At 34.9% G+C, this 25,646-nt stretch overlaps 3 protein-coding genes across 3 annotated transcripts; all 3 read left to right on the top strand.

The window, feature by feature from the left end:
* The first annotated feature begins 713 nt into the window (after positions 1 to 713).
* LOC105321234 (uncharacterized) lies at positions 714 to 5,834 on the top strand. Its single transcript, XM_011419491.4, has 5 exons — positions 714 to 2,510; positions 2,759 to 2,824; positions 4,336 to 4,422; positions 4,578 to 4,712; positions 4,829 to 5,834. Exons 1-5 carry the CDS (start codon positions 2,259 to 2,261, stop codon positions 4,997 to 4,999), a joined length of 711 nt encoding a protein of 236 aa, XP_011417793.3. The 5' UTR covers positions 714 to 2,258; the 3' UTR covers positions 5,000 to 5,834.
* Positions 5,835 to 6,823: 989 nt separating this feature from the next.
* On the top strand, positions 6,824 to 10,021 carry LOC109617764 (uncharacterized). The gene is made up of 5 exons (XM_034443683.2): positions 6,824 to 7,329; positions 7,580 to 7,645; positions 9,035 to 9,121; positions 9,275 to 9,409; positions 9,528 to 10,021. Exons 1-5 carry the CDS (start codon positions 7,198 to 7,200, stop codon positions 9,696 to 9,698), a joined length of 591 nt encoding a protein of 196 aa, XP_034299574.2. The 5' UTR covers positions 6,824 to 7,197; the 3' UTR covers positions 9,699 to 10,021.
* A 4,008-nt stretch (positions 10,022 to 14,029) lies between these two features.
* LOC105321235 (pre-mRNA-splicing factor CWC22 homolog) lies at positions 14,030 to 24,409 on the top strand. The gene is made up of 19 exons (XM_011419494.4): positions 14,030 to 14,164; positions 14,596 to 15,556; positions 17,211 to 17,322; positions 17,468 to 17,621; positions 17,954 to 18,112; positions 18,349 to 18,477; positions 18,593 to 18,686; positions 18,995 to 19,123; positions 19,356 to 19,491; positions 19,670 to 19,876; positions 19,993 to 20,055; positions 20,152 to 20,241; positions 20,551 to 20,696; positions 20,855 to 20,932; positions 21,090 to 21,242; positions 21,475 to 21,602; positions 21,786 to 21,887; positions 22,210 to 22,361; positions 22,530 to 24,409. Exons 1-19 carry the CDS (start codon positions 14,157 to 14,159, stop codon positions 24,167 to 24,169), a joined length of 4,641 nt encoding a protein of 1,546 aa, XP_011417796.3. The 5' UTR covers positions 14,030 to 14,156; the 3' UTR covers positions 24,170 to 24,409.
* Positions 24,410 to 25,646: the final 1,237 nt, after the last annotated feature.

Genomic DNA, 25,646 nt, shown 5'->3' with positions numbered 1-25,646 from the left:
AGTCTATGTTATGGTTTAAATTAAGATTGTTGTTAATGGTAACTTCCATGGTTCTAAGCTTTGCTGGTAAGGTTGAATACATGGCTGTGTATGGTATAGCTACCCTGAGTGATGTTTCTTTTCCTAACATAACATCGTCTAAATTAACTATATAATTATCTTACTCTATAGCGGTACAATATAATCTTTGTACGGGTAAGTGTCTGTTTATTTCTTCTCCTAAAATGAGTTCTATCAATAGCGTTATTCATCCATTCACCTTTCCTATCTTCATACGCCAGTGGTATGTTTTTCTGCAGACGATCTAGACTGTCGGAAGTACTGGTAAATGAAGTCAAAACTTGTTACAGACAAGGCGGCAAATATCAAGACATTAGATTCCGGTTTCGGGGAACCGATTTACCCTCTCACTATGACGATTAGGGTGCAAAACATGGTGAAAATGTTGTTGCTGTTTGGTATAGAGTATAAACTTTTGTTTAAACCATATCACGTCAATATTTTGGCGCAAATTGTACACTTTGGGGGTCTGACATATCAGAATACAAGACGAACAAAATCAGATACACGTGTCAATTTCGGTCATTTTAAACTATTTTTATGGACTCAAACCTAAATTAATGGTTTTTTTTTCTATAGAATGACATCTTACAAAAAAAATTTGGTAAAATAAATTGCATGTAAGTAAACCTTGAAGAAAGATTTGCGCAAAAATTATATTTTGTTATAGTTTTCCGCTTTGTTCTGTTATCAATGTTGGAATCTTTTGAACATTAGTTAATAAACGATTAATTAAATACCAAATAGCACCTGTCTCTAAAAATTTTCTTGTTTAAGTAAAAGAAAAAATGAAAAAGGGTTCAATTATAGTGCAGACAGTGTAATCATAATGAAGTTTGGTAAATTATGTTTCGTGGATCAGTGTGATGGTAGCAATTTACAATAATCCGATCGATTTTATCTTAATTTAATGTTTTCCTGCAATCTATTTTACCGTAGTAATTGTTATTCATATTTGTATGAAGGTGTAAGGGTCACTATACTAATTAAATAATAAATTATATCAATAGAAAAATGTGAGAAATGGTTTGGTTTGTCATTTATATGCATTCCCCTTTAGCTAGCTTCAGTTTGTTAGCTAGTAACTATGCATGTAGGTCTCAATTTGGTTACAAGTATATAAAGCATACCTAAGATCTTGGTTAATCGGTGCATTTCTATCCTGAGAAATCTCGTCAGTTTTTCATTTTTCTGTTTACATAATCGAGTTTCTTAACTTCAATCAATTCTATCTCTTATTCGATACAAACGTAGAGTTTTTAAAGGAAAGGTGATTGAATGAATGAATAGCTCATTGAACGGACATAATGATTTTGCTTCCGATATTAAATTTTTTAAAAGTTATTAAAGGGCTGTAGGTGCGTTCATAGTTTTACCAGTGAGTCCAACTAAACCATTGGTGCAGTTGGATGACAATGGAACCAATTGTACCAATTGTGCCTCAATAGTTTTGGCATACTTACCAATGGTACCAATAGGAATCCAATGGAAACGTTGGTAATATTGATAACAATTTTGTAAAATTATGTCAAACAACAAACATATAGAACAGTTCTTATTTACCATTAATGGATATTTATGGTTTTTTTTAAACCGACATTTTGCAAATTTGGTCATCGTCAATTTTTTGCAAGGGGGTACATATTTTGGAAAGGTGATAACAAAAAATTTATTATTTTTTTTCTCATCTTTTTAAATGTATTCTATGCTATAATTAACATTTGTATTGTACTCTTTGGAATCCATAATGAAAATGATCGTTTTCTATTAATGATGAAGACAGTACTCTTTTTTTCAGCGAATGCTCACAATTTTTTGTGTGGTCGATATTTCCATAAGTTTCTATCAACATCGATGACAAAAAACCACTGTACTGTAACTTTTTTGTGCATTCTCACTATTTTGTCTGTCGGCGCCTCTTTAAGGACCTTGTTACTATAAATATCGATGATAAGATATCCAGCATTCTAGGCCCGTGTAACACCCACTATACGACCGCCAAACACAATAGAACCCGATGATTAAAGTCCTCTTTACGGACCCTTTCATTGGATAGTTCCGTCATCATCGAGAGACCATCCTTTATACGTATATATTTATTTATACAGTATGCCGGTGAATTTAATTTCCAATTGCATTCACAAGTTGATCTTTTATGGTCAGAAACTTAGGGCCCCTCGACTAGTTCCTAAAGCGAAATGAAGGATAAGTCGAAACTTCGGTTCACTGAAATTGAGGGGGTGGAAACCTCGGACGTTAAAAACTTCCCCTACTCCGCCATCAAGGCCCTTGGGGCGGTGCAGATCGGCCTGGGGGTCGTGTGTCTTGTGCTAGGTCTGCTGGATCTTTTCCTGTATATATTTAAGGACGATGACCAATTGGCGTCGGCGGGGGACAGCACGCTGATGACGCTAACCATCGCTTCCTCACCCATCTGGTGCGGACTCTGGGTAAGGACCTCAGTCATGCTTAACCCCTTTGATGCCTTAAATAAGGGTTAACTCGGCTTTTAGAGAGCACATATTTCTACTTAATCTTATACAACGTATATATGCGTATCAATGGATATTTTTGTGGTCACTTTGAAAAAGTAATAAAAGCTCCTTGAACTATTTAACATTAGAATATTTTATGAAACGATTAGGGTTGGTAAAACCAAAATGTGAATACGTGGATAATTTCAACGTTTTTTAAATAGTTCGGTGTTACTGGTTGTATGGCGGCGTGTATGAACAAACGAAACAAGTCCAACCTGTATTATTTTGTAAGTATTCTTCAACGTTCGTCATATATTCATATATGCTTGTACTTTGTGCACGCTTCTAAAGCTGAACATCTTTTTGTGTGTATATATCAAATTTTAAAATATAAGTGGTCCAACCATTGAATTGTTAGATAAACTGACTTAAAATCCTCGTCGGTGTGAGGATGTGAACAAACATGTACCACCATTTTGAGACGTTTGATTTATCTGTTTCCTTGCTGTCAGAAACTATCAGACTTAGACGTAAGGCTTATTTGTATGAAACACACTCATGAAATCTTCTAGGTGTTCACCCTGATAAATAGAACAATTTGAAAATGCAAAATGAAATAATGTAAAATTTTCAACATTTCGAAACTGATGTATTTTATCACAAGCACAGACAAACAATAATTGTGGCCAAAACGATATTTGAGAAAACTGCCGGAACTGTTGGAATTCGTGTATAGGTGTCTGAATTGTTTCTACAACATATTGTACATGTACTCACATTATATTTACTTTTTATTTTGTCCTCGACATTGTTTTGAATAAGAAGCAATCCAAAGGAAACATAATTTTGATTTAACTTCCATAACTATGTGTAACGTCCTTGACATCGGTAACTTAAAACAATCCAAATGCTGTGCAATTTCAACCTAACCGGACGTGTTTGAAATATTAAGCAAATGTCAAGGTCCCAGGTCGCAACAGAAGTCAAGGCAAAAATGCATCGTTCTTAACAATTTGAAAGTTTAGTGGAAATTAGTCACGCTGACGGCAGAAAAATATAGGCACTTATTTCGTATAGTTTATACATTATGCTGAGTGAAAAATTAGAAATATGGTTCATTGTATAAATTCCTTTTTAACTGTTTAAGTAGATTATCTCTCAAATCTTCACTTGTGGCAAGATTGTTATTTTTATTTTATCACTTTGCTGATCTTTAAAAGATGTAATTTGTCAGTATAAGGATGGTGTATTTTGGCCTTTTAATGTCTACATTGGTTTTTTAGTTGACAGCTTGTGTCTGTATATTACCATGTATTATCCATGATTCCAACAAATCTTTCTGACGCTTTTAGGGAAGAAACAATTATCAACATTCTTATGTGTGGGTCTATACAGCGTTACTTGTGAATCAGATGTCGGTATGGAATGGGCAATGGCATTTTAAACACTCACTACCAAATTATTATCAAACGTTAAACCTCTATAATACTAGTAGTTGACACTTTTCACCAACTGAATAACAGTAAAACACGCTTATTACGAAGAGCCAGGGAAGGGCGATTTTGCTTAATTGTAAGCGTAATTCGTTATATCTGTCACGTTTACAACATGTATAAGTCACGGTGAAACGAAAATCAATTCTTTGTAAGCGTCAATTCATTATAAACGTGTTCGTTAAAACCGTGTTTTACTGTTCACCGAATATGATTTTCTTCACCGCCATAGTATTTTCTTTATATACACTTTATATTTATAATTCTTATCTACCTCTATGAATTTGTTTTATTTTACTCTTTAGAAAATGACTTTTTTGGTGCTCAGCATCCTGTGTTCTGCGTTGTTTGCTCCAGTGTGTTTTATCATCAACATTGCCATGGCAATTTTGGTGAGCTTTTTTTTTTTAAATTTTACTCTTTTTATAGAAAATGGGAAATTAATTTCTGATAGACATATAACGTCGTTTACACTTGAATATATTAACTTCAAAGACTACAGGTGCAGGATTATATATCTGATTATATGTGTAGTTTTTTTTGTCAGCGCCATGAACTGGAGCCGACTTCCTACCGCTGGATGGTGCCAATTCTGGTCGCCTTCTTTGCTTTCAATGAGTTGGTGTTTGCCATTGCTTCAGCCTCCATATGTTGTTGTTGTGCCCCAATCAGAACCACCCAGGTACACACTCTAAAAAGTAGATTATTTACATAACAGTACAACCATCAGAGACCACAGTTATATGTGTTTCCGTTTGGAAATTAGTATGATATTGATATTCGTAACCCTTTCTGCAGGTTCGAGTTATTGTGGCACGACAAGTAGACAATTCCAATGGTGCCTCGGGGACGAAGAAATACCCCGATTCCATGGATATCTTTACCGTCACAGATCGGTACGGTAGACCGTTGATGCAGAAGCCTGGCTCCTCTATTGCGCGCTCCGAGATGATAGAACTACGTGACTAGTTATAAAACTTTTACCCTATTCTACGCAGGGTGATATCATTAAAGAGCCGGCATATTTATTGTTTTTTTTTAATTGCGTGCTTTGCTGAAGCCCTTTGTCCAAGTGAAACAACACGTGTTGTCCGTCAAAGCTTAAGAACTGTGATACGTCATATTTGCATTGCAAAGTGCATTGAAATTATTTTTAAAAGATAGTCTTTCGATCGAACACTGTTTTGTGTTTAATAGTCAAATGGTTTTTTTCTGCCACGTCTTTTACAATGCACAAAATATTCTAAAGGTACGACATGGTTTACCTGTGTTAAAAGGACTTGCATTGGACACAATTTTTAAAAATTTAATTTTTTTCCATTTTAAGTATCTAGAATATTAAACGGGCGTATTTTAAATGATTCTTTAAAGTTTGAAAGTTAAATATTAAGTTGCAAGCCTGATCCAGAGTTCTTTGCTATGTAAACAAAGCTGGAGTCTTGTTATCGTTTCTATGTGTGATATCGGTATGAGCTTTTAAATTAATCAAATGCAGCTTTTTTTTTTTTTTGCTGATAGCATTATTTTTTTAACCATTTTATTTTGTTTGTCACGAGACATTTTGTCAAATAAAATGTAATTTCCTTAATTTACATTATTTGTAAACAAATATAAGGCTCGAGCTTTGTTTATATTAATGATTTCTTACTTCTGAACCCCGCTTGTAACTTGATTTCTAACGTTTCAATTTTTGTCAATCATTCAAAAAATTAATGCACAAGTAAAAACATTTTAAACAAAAAAATTAAAAATAAAATTTTGATCTCAAATCGTGTCTAGGTCCCGAATTCGGTTCTTGTTATTATATTTTAAATACCTGAGTCATTAATTCTCATTATACATTTTCCTTTTGTATCAATTTCAAGAAGATTGATAAGTTGTTTTGATTTATGAGAGCATAATAAAATAAAAGTTTACAAACCAATTTGTCTATGATCTGTGCAAAATCAATATAAAATAAAAGTTTACAAACCAATTTGTCTCTGCTCTGTGCAAAATCAATAAACTTGTCTATTAAATTAATTACCAAATGCTCCCTCTACACAAAAAATTAAATATTTTTTTAAAACATCCAATCAAAGTTCTCGCTTCATATATGTAAAATTGAAGATAACTTACATTACATTAATTGGATATACGTAAAACTTACATTGTTATGATAATTGTTGCAAAGGGGTTCACATTTTGGAAAGGTGATAACAAAAAATCCATGAAAAATATTAACATTTTCTTACGTACAAGTATTCTATAGTATATGTATTGTTAGAATCCATATATATAATTTGAAACTAGGCTTTCCATGATTGAGCCTATTTAGGACCGAGTTTAGGACTTCCATAATACAAATTCATCAGTTCCCAAGCTGTCGGCGTAGTGCCTCTATAAAATGTTTTTTTTTTTAAAGATGGCTTCCTTGTTATCAAACCAACGGCTGTCATTCGATGTACACGGTGTTTTTTAAATTTATTTTTCTCATTTTTTTTAATTGTATTCCATGCTATAATTTCCATTTGTAGTGTACTCTTTGGCAATCCATACTGAAAATGATCGTTTTTTATTAATATTTAATTATTAATATTATTAATATTTTATTTTTATTAATAAAATGATCGTTTTCTATTAGTGATGAAGACAATTCTCTTTTTTCATCGTATGCCCACAATTTTTTTTGTGTGGTCGATATTTCTATAAGTTTCTATAAACATCATTGACAAAAAAACCGCTGTACTGTAACTTTTTTGCGCATGCTCACTATTTTGTCAGTCGGGGCCTCTATAAGGACCTTGTTACTATAAATATTGATGATAGGATATCCAGCATTCTAGGCCCGTGTAACACCCACTATACAACCGCCCAACACAATAGAACCCGATGATTAAAGTCTCTTTACGGACCATTTCATTAGATAGTTCCGTCATCATCAAGAGACCATCCTTTATACGTATATATTTATTTATACAGTATGCCGGTAATTTTAATTTCCAATTGCAATCACACGTTGATCTTTTATGTTCAGAATCTTAGGTCCCCTCGACTAGTTTCTGAAGCGAAATGGAGAAGTCGAAACTTCGGTTCACTGAAATTGAGGGGTGGAAACCTCGGACATAGAAAACGTCCCCTACTCCGCCATCAAGGCCCTGGGGGCGGTGCAGATCGGCCTGGGGGTCATGTGTCTTGTGCTAGGTCTGTTGGATCTTCTCCTGTATATATTTAAGGACGATGACCAATTGGCGACGGCGGGGGACAGCGCGCTGATGACGCTAACCATCGCTTCCTTACCCATCTGGTGCGGACTCTGGGTAAGGACTTCAGTCTTGCTTAACCCCTTTGGTGCCTTAAATAAGGGTTACATGTAGCTCGGCTTTTTAAGAGCCCATTTCTCCTAAATCTTATATACTAGTATATGCGTATCAATGGATATTTCTATGCATAAGGTCATTTTGAAAAAGTAATAAAAGCTCCTTTAACTACTTAACATTAGAATATTTTATGAAACGATTAGGGTTGATAAATCCAAAATATGAATACATTCCAACGTTTTTTTAATAGTTAAGTGTTACTGGTTGTATGGCGGCGTGTATGAACAAACGAAACAAGTCCAACCTGAATTATTTTGTAAGTATTCTTCAACGTTCGTCATATATTTATATATGCTTGTACTTTGTGCACGCTTCTAAAGCTGTACATCATTTTGTGTTTATATCAAATTTAAAATATAAGTGGTCTAACCATTGAATTGTTAGATAAACTGACTTAAAATCCTCGTCGGTGTGAGGATGTAAACAAACATGTAACACTATTTTGAGAAGTTTGATTTATCTGTTTCCTGGTCCGAAACTATCAGACTTAGACGTAAGGCTTATTCGTATGAAACGCGCTCATGAAAACTCCTAGGTGTTCACCCTGATAAATAGAACAATTTGAAAATGCAAAATGAAATAATGTAAAATTTTCAACATTTCGAAACTGATGTATTTTTATCACATGCACAGACAAACAATAATTGTGGCCAAAACGACATTTGAGAAAACAGCCAGAACTGTTGGAATTCATGTATAGGTGTCTGAATTGTTTCTACAACATATTGTACTCACATTATATTTACTTTTTATTTTGTCCTCGACATTGTTTGAATAAGAAGCAATCCGAAGGAAACATTATTTTGATATAACTTCCATAATTATGTGTAAGGTCCTTTCCATCGGTAACTTAAAACAAATGATTCCAAATGCTGTGCGATTTTAACCTAACCGGAAGTGTTTGGAATATTAAGCAAATGTTAAGGTCCCAGGTCGCAACAGAAGTCAAGGCCAAAATGTATCGTTCTTAACAATTTGAAAGTTTAGTGGAAATTAGTCACGCTGACGGCAAGAAAAATAAATGCGCTTATTTCGTATAGTTTATACATTATGCTGGGTGAACATTTAGAAATGTGGTTCATTGTATAAATTCCGTTTTAACTGTTGAAGTAGATTATCTCCTAGACCTTCACTTGTGGTAAGATTGTTATTTTTATTTTATCAATTTGCTGATCTCCACAGATGAAATTTGTCAGTATAAGGATGGTGTATTTTAGCCTTTTAATGTCTACATTGGTTTTTTCTTTTGGTCTATACAGCGTTACTTGTGAATCAGATGTCGGTATGGAATGGGCAATGGCATTTTAAACACTCACTACCAAATTCTTATTAAACGTTAAATCTCTATAATACAAGTAGTTGACACTTTTCACCAACTGAATTACAGTAAAACACGGTTATTACGAAGAACCAGGGAAGGGAGATTTTGCTTCATTGTAAGCTTAATTCGTTATATCTGTCAAGTTTACAACATGTATAAGTCACGGTGGAACGAAAATCACTGCGCTGTAAGCGTCAATTCATTATAAACGTGTTCGTTAAAACCGTGTCTTACTGTTCACCGCCATAGTATTTCCTTTAATATATACACGCTATACTTATAATTCTTATCTACCTTTGTGAATTTGTTTTATTTCACTTCTAGAAAATGACGTTTTTGGTGCTTAGCATCCTGTGTTCTGCGTTGTTTGCTCCAGTGTGTTTTATCATCAACATTGTTTTGGCAGTTTTGGTGAGCTTTCTTTTATTTTATTTTTTTTTTATAGAAAATGGAAAATGAATTTCTGAAAGACATAAAACGTCGTTAACTCTTGAATATATTAACTTCAAAGACTACAGTTGCAAGATTATATATCTGATTATATGAGTAGTTTTTCTTTGTCAGCGCCAGGAACTGGAGCCGACTTCCTACCGCTGGATGGTGCCTATTCTGGTCGCATGCTTTGCTTTCAATGAGTTGGTGTTTGCCATTGCTTCAGCCTCCATATGTTGTTGTTGTGCCCCAATCAGAACCACCCAGGTACACACTCTAAAAAGTAGATTATTTACATTACAGTTTAACCATCAGTGACCACATTTATATGTGTTTTCGTTTGGAAGTTAGTACGTATATTGATATTCGTTAACCTTCTATGCAGGTTCGAGTTATTGTGGCACGACAATTAGACGATTCCAATGGTGCCTCGGGGACGAAGAAATACCCCGATTCCATGGATATCTTTACCGTCACAGATCGGTACGGTAGACCGTTGATGCAGAAGCCTGGCTCCTCTATTGCGCGCTCCGAGGTGATAGCACAACGTGACTAGTTCTTAAACTTTTACCATATTCTACGCAGTTTGATATCATTGAAAAGCTGGCATATGTGTAATTCTATTTACTTAGGATTGTTTAATTTATGATGGGTTTTTTTATTGTCTGCTTTACTAAAAACCTTTTGTCCAAGTGAAGTAACAAGTGTTGTCCGTCCAAGCTTAAGGGCTGTGATGCGTCATGTTTGCATTGCAAAATGCATTGAAATTATTTTTAAAAGGTAGTCTTTCGATCGAACACTGTTTTGTGTTAAATTATACAAATATTGACTGGGGTTGAGGGCAACATTGATTATATTAGCCCCCGAGGGACGAAATATTGCCCGACGCGAAGCGGAGGGCAATATTTTCGTTCCAAGGGGGCTAATAATCAATGTTGCCCGAAAACACAGTCAACATTTGTTTTGTTATATGAAGAAACAAACCAAAGTTTAAGAAATTAATTGAAAACAGGTCGCCGTAATTTTCTCAGCTCAACAAAGAATTCATGAATTCAATTTTGTGCAAAGTTCGTTTCCAAAATATCCTCAGCATTAAATGGCCTTGTTTTTGGAGTCGCGAAGAGTTATTCGCGTCATCGTTTACGAATCAACAAATCAGAGGCGATTATTTGAAATAGAGGGAATGTTCTCTAGATATTATTCCTAGCCGGTCAATATAAAAAAATATTGACCGGTCAATATTTTTCGGACGAGCTAATATTACAATTATTGACTATTCGTCTATATAGAGTTATATAGTGAGAAAATACAACTGAATATAACGAAGTCAAATGTTGCATTTTTCCGCCACGTCTTTTATAATGTACACATATTGTAAAGGTGCTACATGGTTTACCTGTGTTAAAGGGACTTGGACACAATTTTTAAAAATTTAATTTTTTTCCATTTTAAGTATCTAGAATATTAAACGTGCTTATTTTAAAAGATTCCTTAAAGTTTGAAAGTCAAATATTGAGTTGCAAGCAATATCCAGAGTTCTTTGCTATGTAAACAAAGCTGGCGTCTTGTTATCGCTTACCTATGTGTGATATCGGTATGAGTTTCAATCAAGTCAGCTTTTTTGCTGATAACATAATTTTTTGAACCATTTTTTTGTGTTTGTCACAAGTCATTTTGTCAAAGAAAAGGTAATTTCTTTACTTTACACTATTTGTTAACAAATATATAAATCGAGCTTTAATTTGTTTACATATCAGTGATTTCTTACCTCTGTACCTCGCTTGTAACTTGACTTTTGACATTCAAATTTTTGTTAATCATTTAAAATTAATGCACAAGTAAACAGTTTTAAACAAAAAAAAAAACAAAATACAAAAACAAAAAACCAATAAAAAATATAATTTTGATCCAAATCGTGTCTAGGTCCCGAATTCGGTTCTTGTTATTATATTTTAAATACCTGAGTCATTCATTCTCATTATACATTTTCCTTTTGTATCAATTTCAAGAAGATTGATCAGTTGTTTCGATTCATGAGAGTATAATAAAATAAAAGTTTACAAACCAATTTGTCTTTGCTCTGTGCAAAATCAATAAATTTGTCTATTTAATTTCCAAATACTCCCTCCCCACAAGTTTTTTTTTAAACACCCGATCGAAGTTCTCGCTTCATATATGTAAAATTGAAGACAACTGACATTACATTAATTGAATATACGTAAAACTTACAAAATATGATATTACATGTAGTATGCATGCACATTTACAATACCGTTAAATCTTTAATGTTGTAGTCTAAAGTATTGTCTTGCTTTTATAATTAATTGATAAACAATTAAAACATTTAAACCATATTGATGAAAACGTGACCTCTTAAGAACCTGCAAGAAATTCTTTCAACACCACCCCCCCCCCCAAAAAAAAATAAAAATTTGGTATTAAACGATTACAGAATTTAGCGGGGTCCTTATACTAGTATACATACTGAAATATGAAAATATAAATCTGTGTGATTTAGTCGGTAAGAACGCACTTTGAAATTTTTTGTTAAAATGCGTTAATTTTTAGACTAAGTCAACGCACTTTGATATCGTCAATATTAACGCACTGTCATGCTGTAAATTTTGAATTTACTGGGTGGGTGTAAAAACAAAATATATACTCCCACCCAGTAAATTCAAAATCCACAACATGACAGCATTTTGGAACTTTGGGAAAACAATTTTTCAAGGTCGAAATAGTGGAAACTGCTTACAAATTATTATTTTTTAACCCTTGCTTAGTTCAATGGGATATATTTAAAAAAGAACCCGATGCAATCTCAGCTAACTTGATAAACACTTTCTCGATTCGAATTTTTGTCTTTACTCATAAGCTTACGTAGTTTATCATTTTTACACATATGAAAAAAAAAACAACTCGGAAGATTTGATTAATCCAAATATAACATAAACTGCATCGCTTAGAAACTCTTTTCCATTTTTGTGTATGCAGCAAATTAATTACTTCAGATCTGATATATTGGCCTTTGCCAGAAACGAAAATAAATTACACATTTTGAGCAAATGAGATGAATGTAGAACATATTTCAACTGGCTTCAATTGCATGTACTTATTAACAAACATATTAAGAAGAAAGGATTGGTTAGTTATGTTTATCATAACATGTTGTTAAAAATACGATATTTTAGAACATCAGTGCGAGAGGAAAAAGCCCCACACCCTAGTGCCTAATTTCTAGTTTATAATAATTCAATGGTTATCAATGTAACTTTCTGTAATGAAGCGATTTATTTGATGAGAATTTATAAAGAGGGTTTATGTTGAAACACTAACAGATTCTTCAACATACCATTGTTTCGCCAGCCCCGTTTTTTTTTTCAATATCACTGTACTTTATTTACAACAAAGCGAATTTATTTTTTCCGTTCTTAAACGTTTACACAAAGTTGCTGAATATGATATGTTTTGGAAGGAAATAAATGGGATGGGAGACATTTTTCATGTAATCAATTAAATGATGTGCTGGTAAATGACCTGTATCTTTTGTTACCCCCATCCCACGTTCTCAAAGACGGTAAATTAGATTACTAGTTTTACATTGTAACCAATAATTATGTTATCAATAAATTAGAAAATTTATCAGAAATCCCATTTTCTGACGTTAGTCAAAACGTAAATAATTTTGTTTCAGGTAGCAGTTTTGATTTTTCCATTTTTACTGCAACTCCTTTATGGAAAATAGCATTAGAACTGCAACACCCTCTTTTTCAATGTGCGTTAACTTGGTCTCAAAAACGCACTTCGAAAAAATATGATTGAAAGTTCGTTGATTCAATTAGTCCGAAAGTTAACGCACTTTGAAAGAATTTTCAAAATGCTGAATTTTTAAAGTGCGTCGCAACATTGGTTTCCATTTGTCCCTTTCAGGACCTTTTGGGATCGGGGTGTCGATAGTGTGGGTGGATGATTAGTTGGTGATTGGTTGAATTACAAGATGACTGCATTGAAGGATCAAACGATATTACCTGGTCAAGGGAATTTATACTATACTCTGCAGCTACGGCACCGGTGACCGCATGCAACTTGTACAATGTTTTTCTATAAAGTTCGTAATGTGTTTGTAGTTTTAAATAAATAAATAAATTATTGTTATAAATATGTCTCTGGTTTTACATTGTATATTCCTTTCGATATTTTTAAAATAAAGTACTTTTGAAAACTATCGATTTTGTTGGGTGGGAGGTGAAAAGTATTTTCATTGTCCGTGTCCCTTATTATGCATTTACGATGTACTAAGCCTATCCGTTGCATGTACGATGCATATAAACACGATCGACGTTATAATTTCATGTTAACCATATCAAAGTAACCATTTTCATTATGAAAATACTGTATATTTCATTGGACCTTAAACTCAGAAGATTGAAATAATCAAACTCCAAGCGCGGATCAAGATTTTTTTTCCGGGGGGGGGGGGGTCCGAAGGAAAATGTTTGTTTTACGGAAAGGGAAGAGGATTGGCGCGATGCAAATTTATTTACAAAAAAATGTTACTGTGAATAAGATTGAAGATCCCCCTCCTTTAGACAATCAACGCATAAAAGCTCTCTCTCTCTCTCTCTCTCTCTCTCTCTCTCTCTCTCTCTCTCTCTCTCTCTCTCTCTCTCTCTCTCTCTCTCTCTCTCTCTCTCTCTCTCATTTTATTTGAAAACCATTATAAAAATTAAAATTTCTTTTGTTTTTGATTTCACATATTTTCTTGTTCTATTCTAATTGAAGTTCGCTTGTTGTGAAGATTACTTCGTCGTATGATATTTGGGACTAGAGCTCCTTTGAGAGAACCGGGAAATTAATATCTGCACAAAATGGTTTTTTCTGTTGATTATCTCCGTCTGTCTGTGTGTCGTACGATTGTGCGACGGTTAGACGCATTTTTTTGTAAATTTGATCGCTTCTTTTGTATTGTACAAGGTCTGACACACACCAGAGAAGCACTTTACTAGTTTCTGATATGCCTAGGTAAGATCTGTGCAAATATTTGTGTATTATATATGTTTTGATCCAGGGGTAATGGTATTCAAAACAAAGCATGTTCATGTTGATTATGTTCCATTTATCCTCAGTAAACCTTTTCCAATTCATAGTGACCGAGCACAAACATTAGTTTTACAGACAATTTATTGTTTAATTGAATTAAGAAACTAAAGTCTATGTAACTCGACTGAGCGTGTTTGTTTTTTAATGATTTAAAACTATCAGCACCATATGGATGTTTCACATGTCGGCCATTCGGGAAACCATTTACAAGTTGTCTAGTTAAACCTTGTAAAATCCCACAAATTTTTATAAACTTTTACCTGGATTAAGAACATTTCACAATTTTTTAACAAAAAGCATAATATGTATGAAAATGAACGCTATCTTTTAAATAAATTTTAATTATTTTATAGAAGGGAGGAGTCAGACCAAAGAAAGAGGAGAAAGTCTGAGAGTAGCTCCAGCGGCAGTTCATCATCAGATTCCTCAGAATCAGATAGCGATTCAAGCTCATCCTCAAGCAGCTCTGCAGGAGACACAAAAAAGAACAAAAATAAGCCAAAGCAGTCGGGATCTGGGGATGATAGAAGTAGGCAGTCCTCACGTTTAGATGACAGTGGAGTTAAGTCCTCATCTTCAAAAAGAAGACAAGATTCCAGCTCAGATGATGAGTCTAAGAAAAAGGGAAGAAATTCAGATAATGAAAGATCCAGGTCTCAGTCAAGCTCTCGTATAAAACGGCAATCCAGATCTCCAAGTATAAAACAGATATCATCTCCTGCAGGATCAAGGGCAAGCTCCAGGAGTGAACACAACACATCTCGGCATTCTTCATCCAGACGATCCACATCTCGCTCATCATCTCAGCGTGGAAAAGAGAGACAACCTTCCTCCAGTCCACGCCGTCCTGATGAAAGGCCTTCTTCAAGAAGCTCTCAGAAGGAAAGAAAAAAACCTGAGAAGCATGTTGCTAGATCTCCTTCATCTAGTCCTCCACGGCAGCTGAATGAGAGGGAAGAAAAACAAGCAAGATCACCATCATCAAGTCCTCCCAATAATCCTGAGGAGAGAGACAGACAGGAGAGATCACCAGATACCAGCCAACCCTCAAGGAGCGAGGAAATAAGGCCAATAGATGCATCTCCTGAAGGAAGGCCTCCATCTGAGGGAGATTCCAGGTCACCGAGCCACACCCCACCCAGAGGGGACAGATATGATATGTCAAAGTACCAAGAAGAGAGTGGGGGGTCTGAATCAGATGTGGACAGGAAGAGTCGGAAAAAAAAACATGACATGAGAAACTTTGAGAGTGAGCCAGAGAGTGGGGAATGCACCGACTCTGACAATGAAAAGAAACTGAAAAGTGCTGTCAAGGTTTGTATCAAAACAATTCTTTTTATTGTTTCTTATTGCATCTCTGTCTTTATTTTTATGCGTTTGTAGAAAAGGTTGCTGTGTTATGCCTTTATACCAAGCAATGAAAATTAGCTTACATTGAAATTCCTCCATTATTTAGCCATTAACATTATAATATTTGATGAATAATTCATATTTTTTGGAAAGTTTCTTGATAATTTATTACTGTATACAGGGTTATTTTCGCCCGTTATTTTCGCCCTTCTTCAGTTGCAAACCGTTTCACCCCTTCTTCAATTCATTCAGACAAAGTTGCATTTAACGAGAGATATAGTTAAGGAATTAAAATTTGCCCAGTCATAAATTTGCCCACCAAGGCCTCATGCCTCCTCCGGGGCATGGAGAGGATAAGTAAGTAGTTAAGTAAATTCGCCCACAGACAATGAGGGCAAAAGGTGTGAAAATAAAACAGGGGCAAATATTTTCCTGTATACAGTTTTTTGTGTACTTATATCTATATCTATCAGACCTAAAATGATATTTCTAATTCAAAATCAGCTACTAATTGCTACTTATCAATTTTACAACTACATTTGGTGGGTGAGCTGAGTGTAACAGTTTTCTTCATTTACCTATTACAGACGGACACTATTCCATCTCATTATGCACTCGGCAAAATACTTCTACAGTTGTGTTACGTAGGAAAATTTTAAATCAGTTTTGGCATATATCTGCATATAAATTTTAGGGTCTGTGTATTGCATGTACAGGTGTTGGATTGATCTAAATGTTCAATAAATGTTCCTGAAGTTTAATCATTTAAACACAAATCAATGTGTTGTTTATGGTATACAGAGAAACAGTCTCATGCATTCCTAGCTTGTTGATATGAAATTGAGCATAAATTATAAGATTCCTCTAGCCCTTGCCTTTTATGTGTTGTTTTGGTTTACATTTTGTTTTGTTTTGCATGCATGCTCAGATAATGGAGGAAAGATGTTTTTGTTTCTGTTATGTTTAGGAAGAGCCTTTTCATTTATATCCTTTTTTTATCAACTTTAAATAATTATTGAAATTTGGATTATTTTCCCATGACCCTTTTTCTTGCATCAACTCTGGGATAAGAAACTCTCTTAAAGGGTATACTGTGGAATCATTAGAGTTCGTGGTGGCTCAAGCTTCGTGGAACTCATGGGTAACTGTCATACGCGAATTAATATCCTCCATGAATTAATAAATTCGGGTTATAAAGTCATATTTCTTTTTGTGGGTGTAAGATAATACTCGAAATTACGTCCCCATAAACCTATAAAATTTCAGCAATCGCTCCCACGAAATTTGATGATTCCACAGAAATAGATAAGAATGAAATTTTTTTTTTGTGATTGTCAGTTTTTATTATTTGAAACTAAAAGGATGCACTTTTGATAACAAGTATTTTTTGTAATTTAAAAATCATAATTTGATTGGACTATTGCTCAATCAAAGTAGAAAAAAAATGTCATAGATGAAAAATGAAGGATTGTTATTCTGAATCAAAATTTCATAAAATTTTCATTGATTAAAATAACACCTTCACATTCACAAGGTGGTAATAACTCGAATGAATTTGTAGTTGTGTCCTGCTTTGGATATGTAAACATAATAAAGAAATATGTAAATATTATTTTAGAGGAAAATGGAGGAAGAAGACAGATATCGACGGCGTGGAGGAAGACGTGGATCTCCAGACGAGAGAGACGACCGACGTCGTAGATACAGTCCAGACAGAAATAGGCGAAATGGTAAGAATGATACCAATTCTCTGACTTTGAAACATCCATTGCTTATTATTGTTCATATCTATCCACCTTCTCATGTATATTTTTAACAATCTTATATCAAAATCAAGTTAAGTACGTTAAATGAAGACTTCTCTTTTTATGACAGAGCGCTACAGGGATGATAGGCGAGATGGCAGGCGATCACCTGATAGACGAAGGGACGACAGAAGGAGGAAGTCATTGGATAGAGAGAGAGAAGAGCGACGGAGGTCCCCCGCCCAGGATAGGCGCAAACAGAGGGACAGCAGGCAGATTGACAAGTACGCATTTCTGTGCAAATTTCCATTTTCTGTAGAAGTGAAATTAGTATTTCTGTTTAGAATTTGTTTATACCCAGATAAGCTGTTTGTTTTGTGAAATATAATTTGGCTATGATAGTTTTTGATGGGAAAGGGAGTGATGAAAATGCTAAGCAATGCACAAAAGATAAACGTTTAACGTGTAGTGAATTTCTCTTCACAAAAAAAAAAAAAGAATGTTTGCTGAATGTAAATCTATGAATTCCAGATAAAAATGATTTAAGAAAAACTGTGACTGATATTATTAAAGATGAACCAGTTACATGTATTTTACTCGTAATTCTTATTTGTAGAGATGCTGGAGGTGATACAGGGGAAGGAGACAAAAAAGAAAGAGCACCAAGGAAAACAAAAGAGGAGGAGGTATTGGCCCTGACCACTCGCACAGGAGGGGCATACATCCCCCCTGCCAGACTGAGGGCCATGCAGGCCAGCATCACTGATAAGTCCAGGTGAGCGTCACCACAGGTTGTGTAAAGAGAAAGTTTGGCAGAATGTCTGTAATTGTCTAGCTTAGTTACTATCATTACATCACAGATTGTCTTGTTTCTTAGAAAATAAGATTGAAAAAAATATAATGGAAGGATAATAACAAATACCTCTACTAGTATATGCAGCATTTAATTTGGAGAAATTAAGCACATGCAGATGTCTTGTTTTAAAAGTGGTATTTTTGATTTTGATTCAGTGAGGCCTATCAGAGAATTGCCTGGGAAGCCCTGAAGAAAAGTATTAATGGTCTGATCAACAAAGTCAATGTGTCTAATCTCCAGTTTGTGGTCCAGGAACTGTTTCAGGAAAACATTGTTAGGGGAAGGTAAGTTGAGTGTTTAATATAAGTATAAAAATAGTGAGGAAGTATTGTTCCTATGATGTGATGTTTTGAAGTTATCATTAAATCTGAAGTGTTATATTATGATGTTTACTTTCAGAGGGTTGGTGGCGCGCTCAGTCATTCAGGCCCAGACAGCCTCGCCCACCTTTACACACGTGTACGCCGCCCTGGTGGCTGTGGTTAACACAAAGGTACATACAGAGTTACCACAAGATTAAGTGTACACATCTGTCTTGTTTTATATAATTACATGTATTGAAATTTTTACTCTATTTGTAAAAAAATTTTGTGATTGCAGCTATTATGAAATGACCTTTTGATTTGGAATTATTATTTTGATGCATAATGATTTATGATTTGAAGAAATATTTATTTATCCAGCATCTTTTTAAATTGTAAATTTACATATTTGCCATAAAGCAGTTTCAAAATTAAAAATTGATTTTTCTTCTTATGTTTTTACGTTTGCATTTATTTCTATTGTGTGATCTATGAACAGTTTCCGCAAATTGGGGAGTTGATCCTGCGACGTTTAGTTATTCAGTTCCGTCGTGGATTCAAGAGAAATGATAAGACGCTCTGTCTCTCCTCCACTCAGTTTATTGCCCATCTTGTGAACCAACAAGTTGTAAGTTAGTTATAGAAAATATGAATTGTATGTAAATAGTCTTTCCTCTTATTTGATTATTCTTAAAAGTTTATCTACAGTGAATATCAGAAAGAAACAAAATTTCTGATTACCTGTTAAATGACTTTCATTTAGTTACAATTTTGTATATACATGCCAAGAAAATTCCTTCATTAGGAGATAATACATGCCATGAAAATTAGCATTCATAAGTGTGAGACTTTGGTTTAAGGCCCATGAGGTTTTGGCATTGGAGATCCTGACCCTGTTACTGGAGACCCCGACAGATGACTCAGTAGAGGTAGCGGTGGGCTTTTTGAAGGAGTCTGGGCAGAAACTGACCGAGGTTACACCCCGGGGAGTCACAGGTAAAAACCTCCAAAGACTAGGAGGAATATGGCAATAGTTTTTGAATACCTTGTCTTTTATTTTTTATGGCATTAAGTATTAGCTTGGTGAGCATAGAGCTTTCGTGTTGGAATTTTCTTCCAAAGCAATGCATAATACATCTTTAATGTTTTGTATACTGATGTTTTTTTATTGTAGCTATTTTTGAGAGACTGAGAAATGTCTTGCATGAAGGAAAGATCGACATCAGGGTGCAGTATATGGTGGAGGTCATGTTCGCCATTCGTAAGGACGGCTTCAAGGACCATCAGTCGGTCATTGAGGAATTGGACCTTATTACTGAAGAGGACCAGTTTACACACCTCCTGACATTAGAGGATGAGGGCACAACAGATGATATCCTCAGTAAGAATACACCTGTGACTGTTAAAACTTAGTTCTCCTTAGCGTGTGAACCAATTTACACTTAAAATCACTTTTTCTAAAGGTGTGTTAATATCTTGTATAATTCCTTTTTTCAGATGTGTTTAAGGTTGATCCTGAGTATCAGGCCAATGAGGAAAAGTACAAGGAACTGAAAAGAGGTTTGTGATAGAGACTTATGCATGATGTAAATGGTGTAAAGACAATCAGAAGTTGGTAGTGTAAAACATTTGATCATTGCTGATTCTATTTTACAGAGATCCTTGATGAAGGAAGTTCTGATGAGGAGTCAGGAAGTGGGTCAGGATCTGAAAGTGATAGTGAAAGTGAAGAGGGAGAAGGTGAAGGTCAGTATCAGAGTAAACCAAGAGGGGAATTGTTCTAAAACCTTGAAGGCTGTATATAATTAAATTTTTTAGAGCAAAAGCACATGAATACAAGGCATTGATTACTTTTTATAGTTGAGTCTGTAGGAAATTTTATGTTGTCAAAAGTTCATAAAAAAAGTTAGAAAAAGAATTTTCTTTAGAACTTCAAATAATTTTTTTATGTTGAAAGTGATAACCTGCTCTGTCAAAGATTCATTGTAAGACTGGAAATGACAAATGTAAAAGATTTGTTCTTAAACAAGTGTTTTTGTGGTACTGGTTTTACAGAGGGAGAAAAGCAGACCATCATTGATCAGACGGAGACGAACCTGATCGCTCTGAGGAGGACCATCTACTTAACTATCCAGAGTGCCCTGGACTTTGAGGAGTGTGCTCACAAACTTCTGAGGTTGGAACTAAAGCCAGGGCAAGAGGTTAGAAAATGTCTTACTACATTAAATTGAATGATTTTACTTAGGCATAACATTTACCTGAAAACAATACTAAAAACAATGGTGCAATGAGCTGATAATTTTTTGTATTAGTTTTTTTTTTTTTTAAAGAAAAGTGATGTACTGATGTCTTTTTTCAGATTGAGTTATGCAACATGATTCTGGATTGTTGTGCACAGCAGAGAACATATGAGAAGTTTTTTGGGCTACTTGCACAGGTAATTCAGATGTGGGCACTGCCATGTCTCCAGAAATCTCCATGTTTAGTTATTCTACATGTTTACTTTGATTTTCAAATCTTCTACATGTAAATATAGAAATTAATACAAAAAATATTAAAATTTCTTAAATAGTGAAGTACTGCTTGTTTTTCAGAGGTTTTGTATGATTGACAAGAAGTACATAGAGCCATTCCAGAACATGTTCAGAGAACAGTACGAAACGATCCACAGACTGGAGACCAACAAACTCAGGAATGTCGCCAAGTTCTTCTCTCATCTACTTCATACTGACGCCATCTCATGGGAGGTAACTCGCCCTTTTTTAAAAAAGAAAGTGTCAACTTCTGTTCGGAATTTATAAGTGCAATGGAATTGTACAAATGTACCAGTACTTGCTGTATAATTACATTTTGTGAAAGACTTTAATTGTACTACTACTAAAGAATTTCAGTAAATCTCCAATCTCTTTTTTGGGGGATAGACTTAACTGTATTTGCTTGAATCTGTGAAGTGTTAAAGAAGGCTTTTGTTTTGTTCAGGTTCTGGAGGTCATTAAACTCAATGAAGATGATACAACATCTGCAAGTAGAATCTTCATCAAAGTCTTGTTCCAGGAGTTATCCGAGTATCTCGGTCTCCCCAAACTCAACGACAGACTCAAAGATCCGTAAGTTTCATTTGAAAAATAAGATGACCATAACATCGAATGATATGCATGTACATGTATTGTAATGGATTTAAGATTTTTATACACTGCATATGGAAATTTAAAATGGAAACACTTGTTTCATTTTACATATTTTATCTTTATGTCATTTATGAGTCTGTAATTTATATCTCATGATTATAGAACCCTCCAGCCATACTTTGAAGGACTTTTGCCCAGAGACAACCCCAAAAACACCAGATTCTCCATCAACTTCTTCACCACCATTGGTCTCGGTGGACTGACGTAAGTTACAGAGATTGACCTGTTTGATCTAAACAGTTTAGTTTTGGCACAATGTCCATTTAACCATCCAAAGAGAAATAGACTTAGTATGTAGACCTTTTAAATTAAATTAATGTCTCAAATTAAATTGAGACAGCAGATACGTGAATGTTAAGATATAAAAACAGCAAACTCAATGATACCTGATATTGTAATACAGCTTTGTTTCTTTGAACTTTAGTGTTAAAATAATTTATTGTAATACAGCTATGTTTCTTTGAACTTTAGTGTTAAAATAATAAAACAGCACACCCTTTTTCATGGAAATTGATTTTCTTTGCAGAGATGATCTTCGAGAGCATTTGAAAAATGTGAAGAAACAGGTAGCTCAACAGCAAGCAGAAGAGTCGGAGAGTTCTTCATCATCATCCTCTGATGATTCATCATCTTCATCGTCATCAGACAGTAGCAGTTCATCATCTGATAGCTCCTCAGGTAAGAAGCCATGAGCAATTACTTTCCTCTCTACATGATGATAATTGAAATTGGTAAAAAATTGGATGAGGTACCCAGTAATTTTATGGTTACAAAACTCTTTTTTTTCTGTTGCTGTGTTTTCTCATCATTTATGTTTTATCATGGTTGTTTTATAATGTATTACAGATAGTTCTTCAGAAGATGAGGCCCCCAGAAGGAAAAAGAAACAGAAATCCTCCAATGTGAATGAAGGTAGAGATGGAAAAAAATTAAGAAAAGGGTATCCTAATGGAGATATACGGGAAAAAGAAAAGAGGAAAGGCAGAAAGGATAGCCCAGAAAGTTTAAGATCCAAAAGAAGGGGACGTGAGGAGAGTCCAGAAAATGCAAAACCTAGGAGAAGGGACAGAGACGACAGTCCAGAAAATGTCCGACCTCCAAAAAGAAAGGGACGGGAGAATAGCCCAGAAAATGTTCCACCACCTAAAAGAAGGGGGCGCAAGAACAGTGAAGAAAATGTTAGACAGCAAAGAAGAGGGCATGAGGACAGTTTTGAAAATCAAAAATCAAAAAGGAGAGGTCGCAATGGAAGTCCTGAAGAACCACAGTCAAAAAGAAGAGTGCCTGACAAAAGTCCTTATAATGCCAGATCCAAAGGGAGAGCAGATGAAGAAAGTCCAGGGAATTATAGGTCATCACGAAGAGATGGTAGACAGGAGAGTCCAGAAATTGAGAGAACACAGCGAGATGCATACAAGTCAGATAGATACAATGACAGGTACTCTCAAGAAGACGGTGAAAGAAGAAGAGACAGAGAAGACAGGAATAGTAGACGTAAAGATAGAGAAGATAGTGAAGATGAAAGAGACACTGAAAAATACAGTGACAGAAGAGGAGAGAGGAGGAAAGATATGTATGAAGAGGAGAATTACAACAGGTCATCCAAAGGAAGATCAAGAAGAGGAGAGGACCAACGTAATGGAAGATATGCAGATAACTCTGATGAAGATGCTTATGAAAAACGTCAAACTAAAGAGGAAGGCAACAGGAGAGAAAGAGATCAAAGAGAAAATGGGTACTTAAAGAGAAGTATAGAGAGAGAAAGAGAGAGGAGTAGAAATAGGCAGAGCAGTAGAGACAGGAGTAGAAATAAGCAGCGCACTCCTGACAGGAGCAGAGATCGCAATACAAGTCCTGCAGTTAGACAAAGTAGAGAGAGGCAGAGAAAGGAAGATTCAAGAGATGATAGGTATCAACAAGATAGAGAATCAGAGAGGAATAGGAGACATGAAGATGAAGATAGAAGGAATTACAGCAACAGCCAGGATAGATCAAGGAGGGGTTATGAAGAAGATGATAGAGAAGAAAAAATGCTGCGAAGAGGAGACAGAGAAGTCAGTAGAAATGGCAGGAGCAGGGAAGAAGACAAAGGATCAGAAAAGAAGAAGAGATATGAAGAAGATAGAAGGAAGATGATTCCTAATGATGAGGAAGAGAGGAAAAGAAATCGCAGGGAGGATGAAGATGAAAAGAGCAGAAGAAATAAAGGGAGCAGCAGGCAGAGTGTGGATTCCTCCAGTGAAGACAGCGACTCCTCAAGTGATTCCAGCTCCAGCAGTTCTAGTGATTCCTCAAGTGACAGCTCTTCTTCCTCTTCCTCACCCCCAAGGAAGAGGAAGCATTCAGACTCTGAGAGTGAGAATTTAAAAGATTCTGTCAAAAAGCGAAGAGGATCGCTTGATCATGACAACAGACTCGAAAGTAAGAGAGACCGTCCTCAAAGAGAGGGTAGTGTTCGTAGTAGGGAGAGAGATCGTAGAAGGTGACAGACTGAACACTAAAGTGCTCTCAGATTCATTTCATAAAGAGTTATCGGATAATTGAATTATTTTCAAAGTGCTATCATATTCATCCCCTAAAGATTTTTCATTTGATATATGAATTATGTGTATCTTTATTACACTTGCATTAGAATCATGTGATGCTGTTAATTCATACCTTTATCTGACCCAATGGGTTTTTTCTATACAAAAGGAATGGTTGAATTAAAAAAAATTGAAACAATGGTTTTAAATTTATTGTTTTCTGAACTACTACATGTTCATGTATATTAGCCTCAATAGTAAAGATTTAAGTTTATAATTTTCAAATGTTTACTAGTAAAAAGGCTTTATAACTACATGCATTTGATTTAAAAAAAAAAAACACCAGCCAAACCAAACCAAACCAAAACACGCAGTTGTGAATTTAAGTATTTGAAAATGGCCCAGCATGAGAATCGTTCTGTATTTATGTAATTAATTGGCCTGTTAGATCCCTAGGATTATAGAGGATTTTAAGAAGTCTGGGTAGTCAACAAAATAAGCCTTAAGATGTCCTAAATTTTCAGAGATGATCTTTAAGCTACATGTGTAAACTTTAATTAGTAAATAAGAATTTAATTTATTTTAGTTTCAATATTTTTTATACAAAGCTCTTCTTTTGGAAATCAATATAGTCTAAAAATGGCAATGACTATCCAAGCAGCCCTCATAAAGAATTGTTCATTTTCTCTAGTAGTATTTGATCACTCTAGCCCAACCCTAACTCTTAATCTATTTTATTAGGGCCCCACTCTGCAGGCCCCTATAGTGATCCATCTGTCTATCCATCCGAGATTGCTTGTTTGGAGCATATCTTTTCTCCCATTGGCCCAATCTGACTCATATTTCACCTTCATAGTGCTTTAATTTTGGGTAAAGTGTGTGCAGTGAACTAAACCTTTTTTCTAGGTCGAAGGTTAAGGTCATAGAAAAATAATGTATAAAACAGTTGTCATGGGCATATCTTCTCTTCCATTGGTCCAATCTGGCTTATACTACACTCATAGAGTGTCTATTGTTAAAGGTGCAGTTACCTTGAATGAAGTTTGCAGGTCAAGGTGATATCGGATCACGCAAAAATCCTTTTTTCAGAGCATATAAACTTTTTATTTAACCCTATTAGAGTCATACTTCACATAAACAGCTTTTGAGTAAATAGTGGGTAGTGACCTTGAGCCAATTTTCAAGGTCAAATGTGAAGGTCATAAAATTATACGAAAAATCCTTGTCAGAAGCATATCTTCTCTCCCTTTGCTTTAATCTGGCTCATACTTCACCTACAGGGTGCCTTTGATCAAAGGTGTAATGATTTTGAATGATGTTTGTAGGTCAAGTGTTAAGGTCATATTGGATCACACAAATATAATTTTTTTAAGAGCATAATTATATACCCTCCACTTAGCCCTATATAATTAAACAGCTTTTTTGGGTAATGGTGTGC

Source organism: Magallana gigas, chromosome 2, assembly GCF_963853765.1.
Source record: "Magallana gigas chromosome 2, xbMagGiga1.1, whole genome shotgun sequence".
In the NCBI taxonomy this organism is placed as follows: domain Eukaryota; kingdom Metazoa; phylum Mollusca; class Bivalvia; order Ostreida; family Ostreidae; genus Magallana; species Magallana gigas.
The sequence above is the reverse complement of the archived record's forward strand: the minus strand, read 5'-3'. Positions and strand labels throughout refer to the sequence as shown.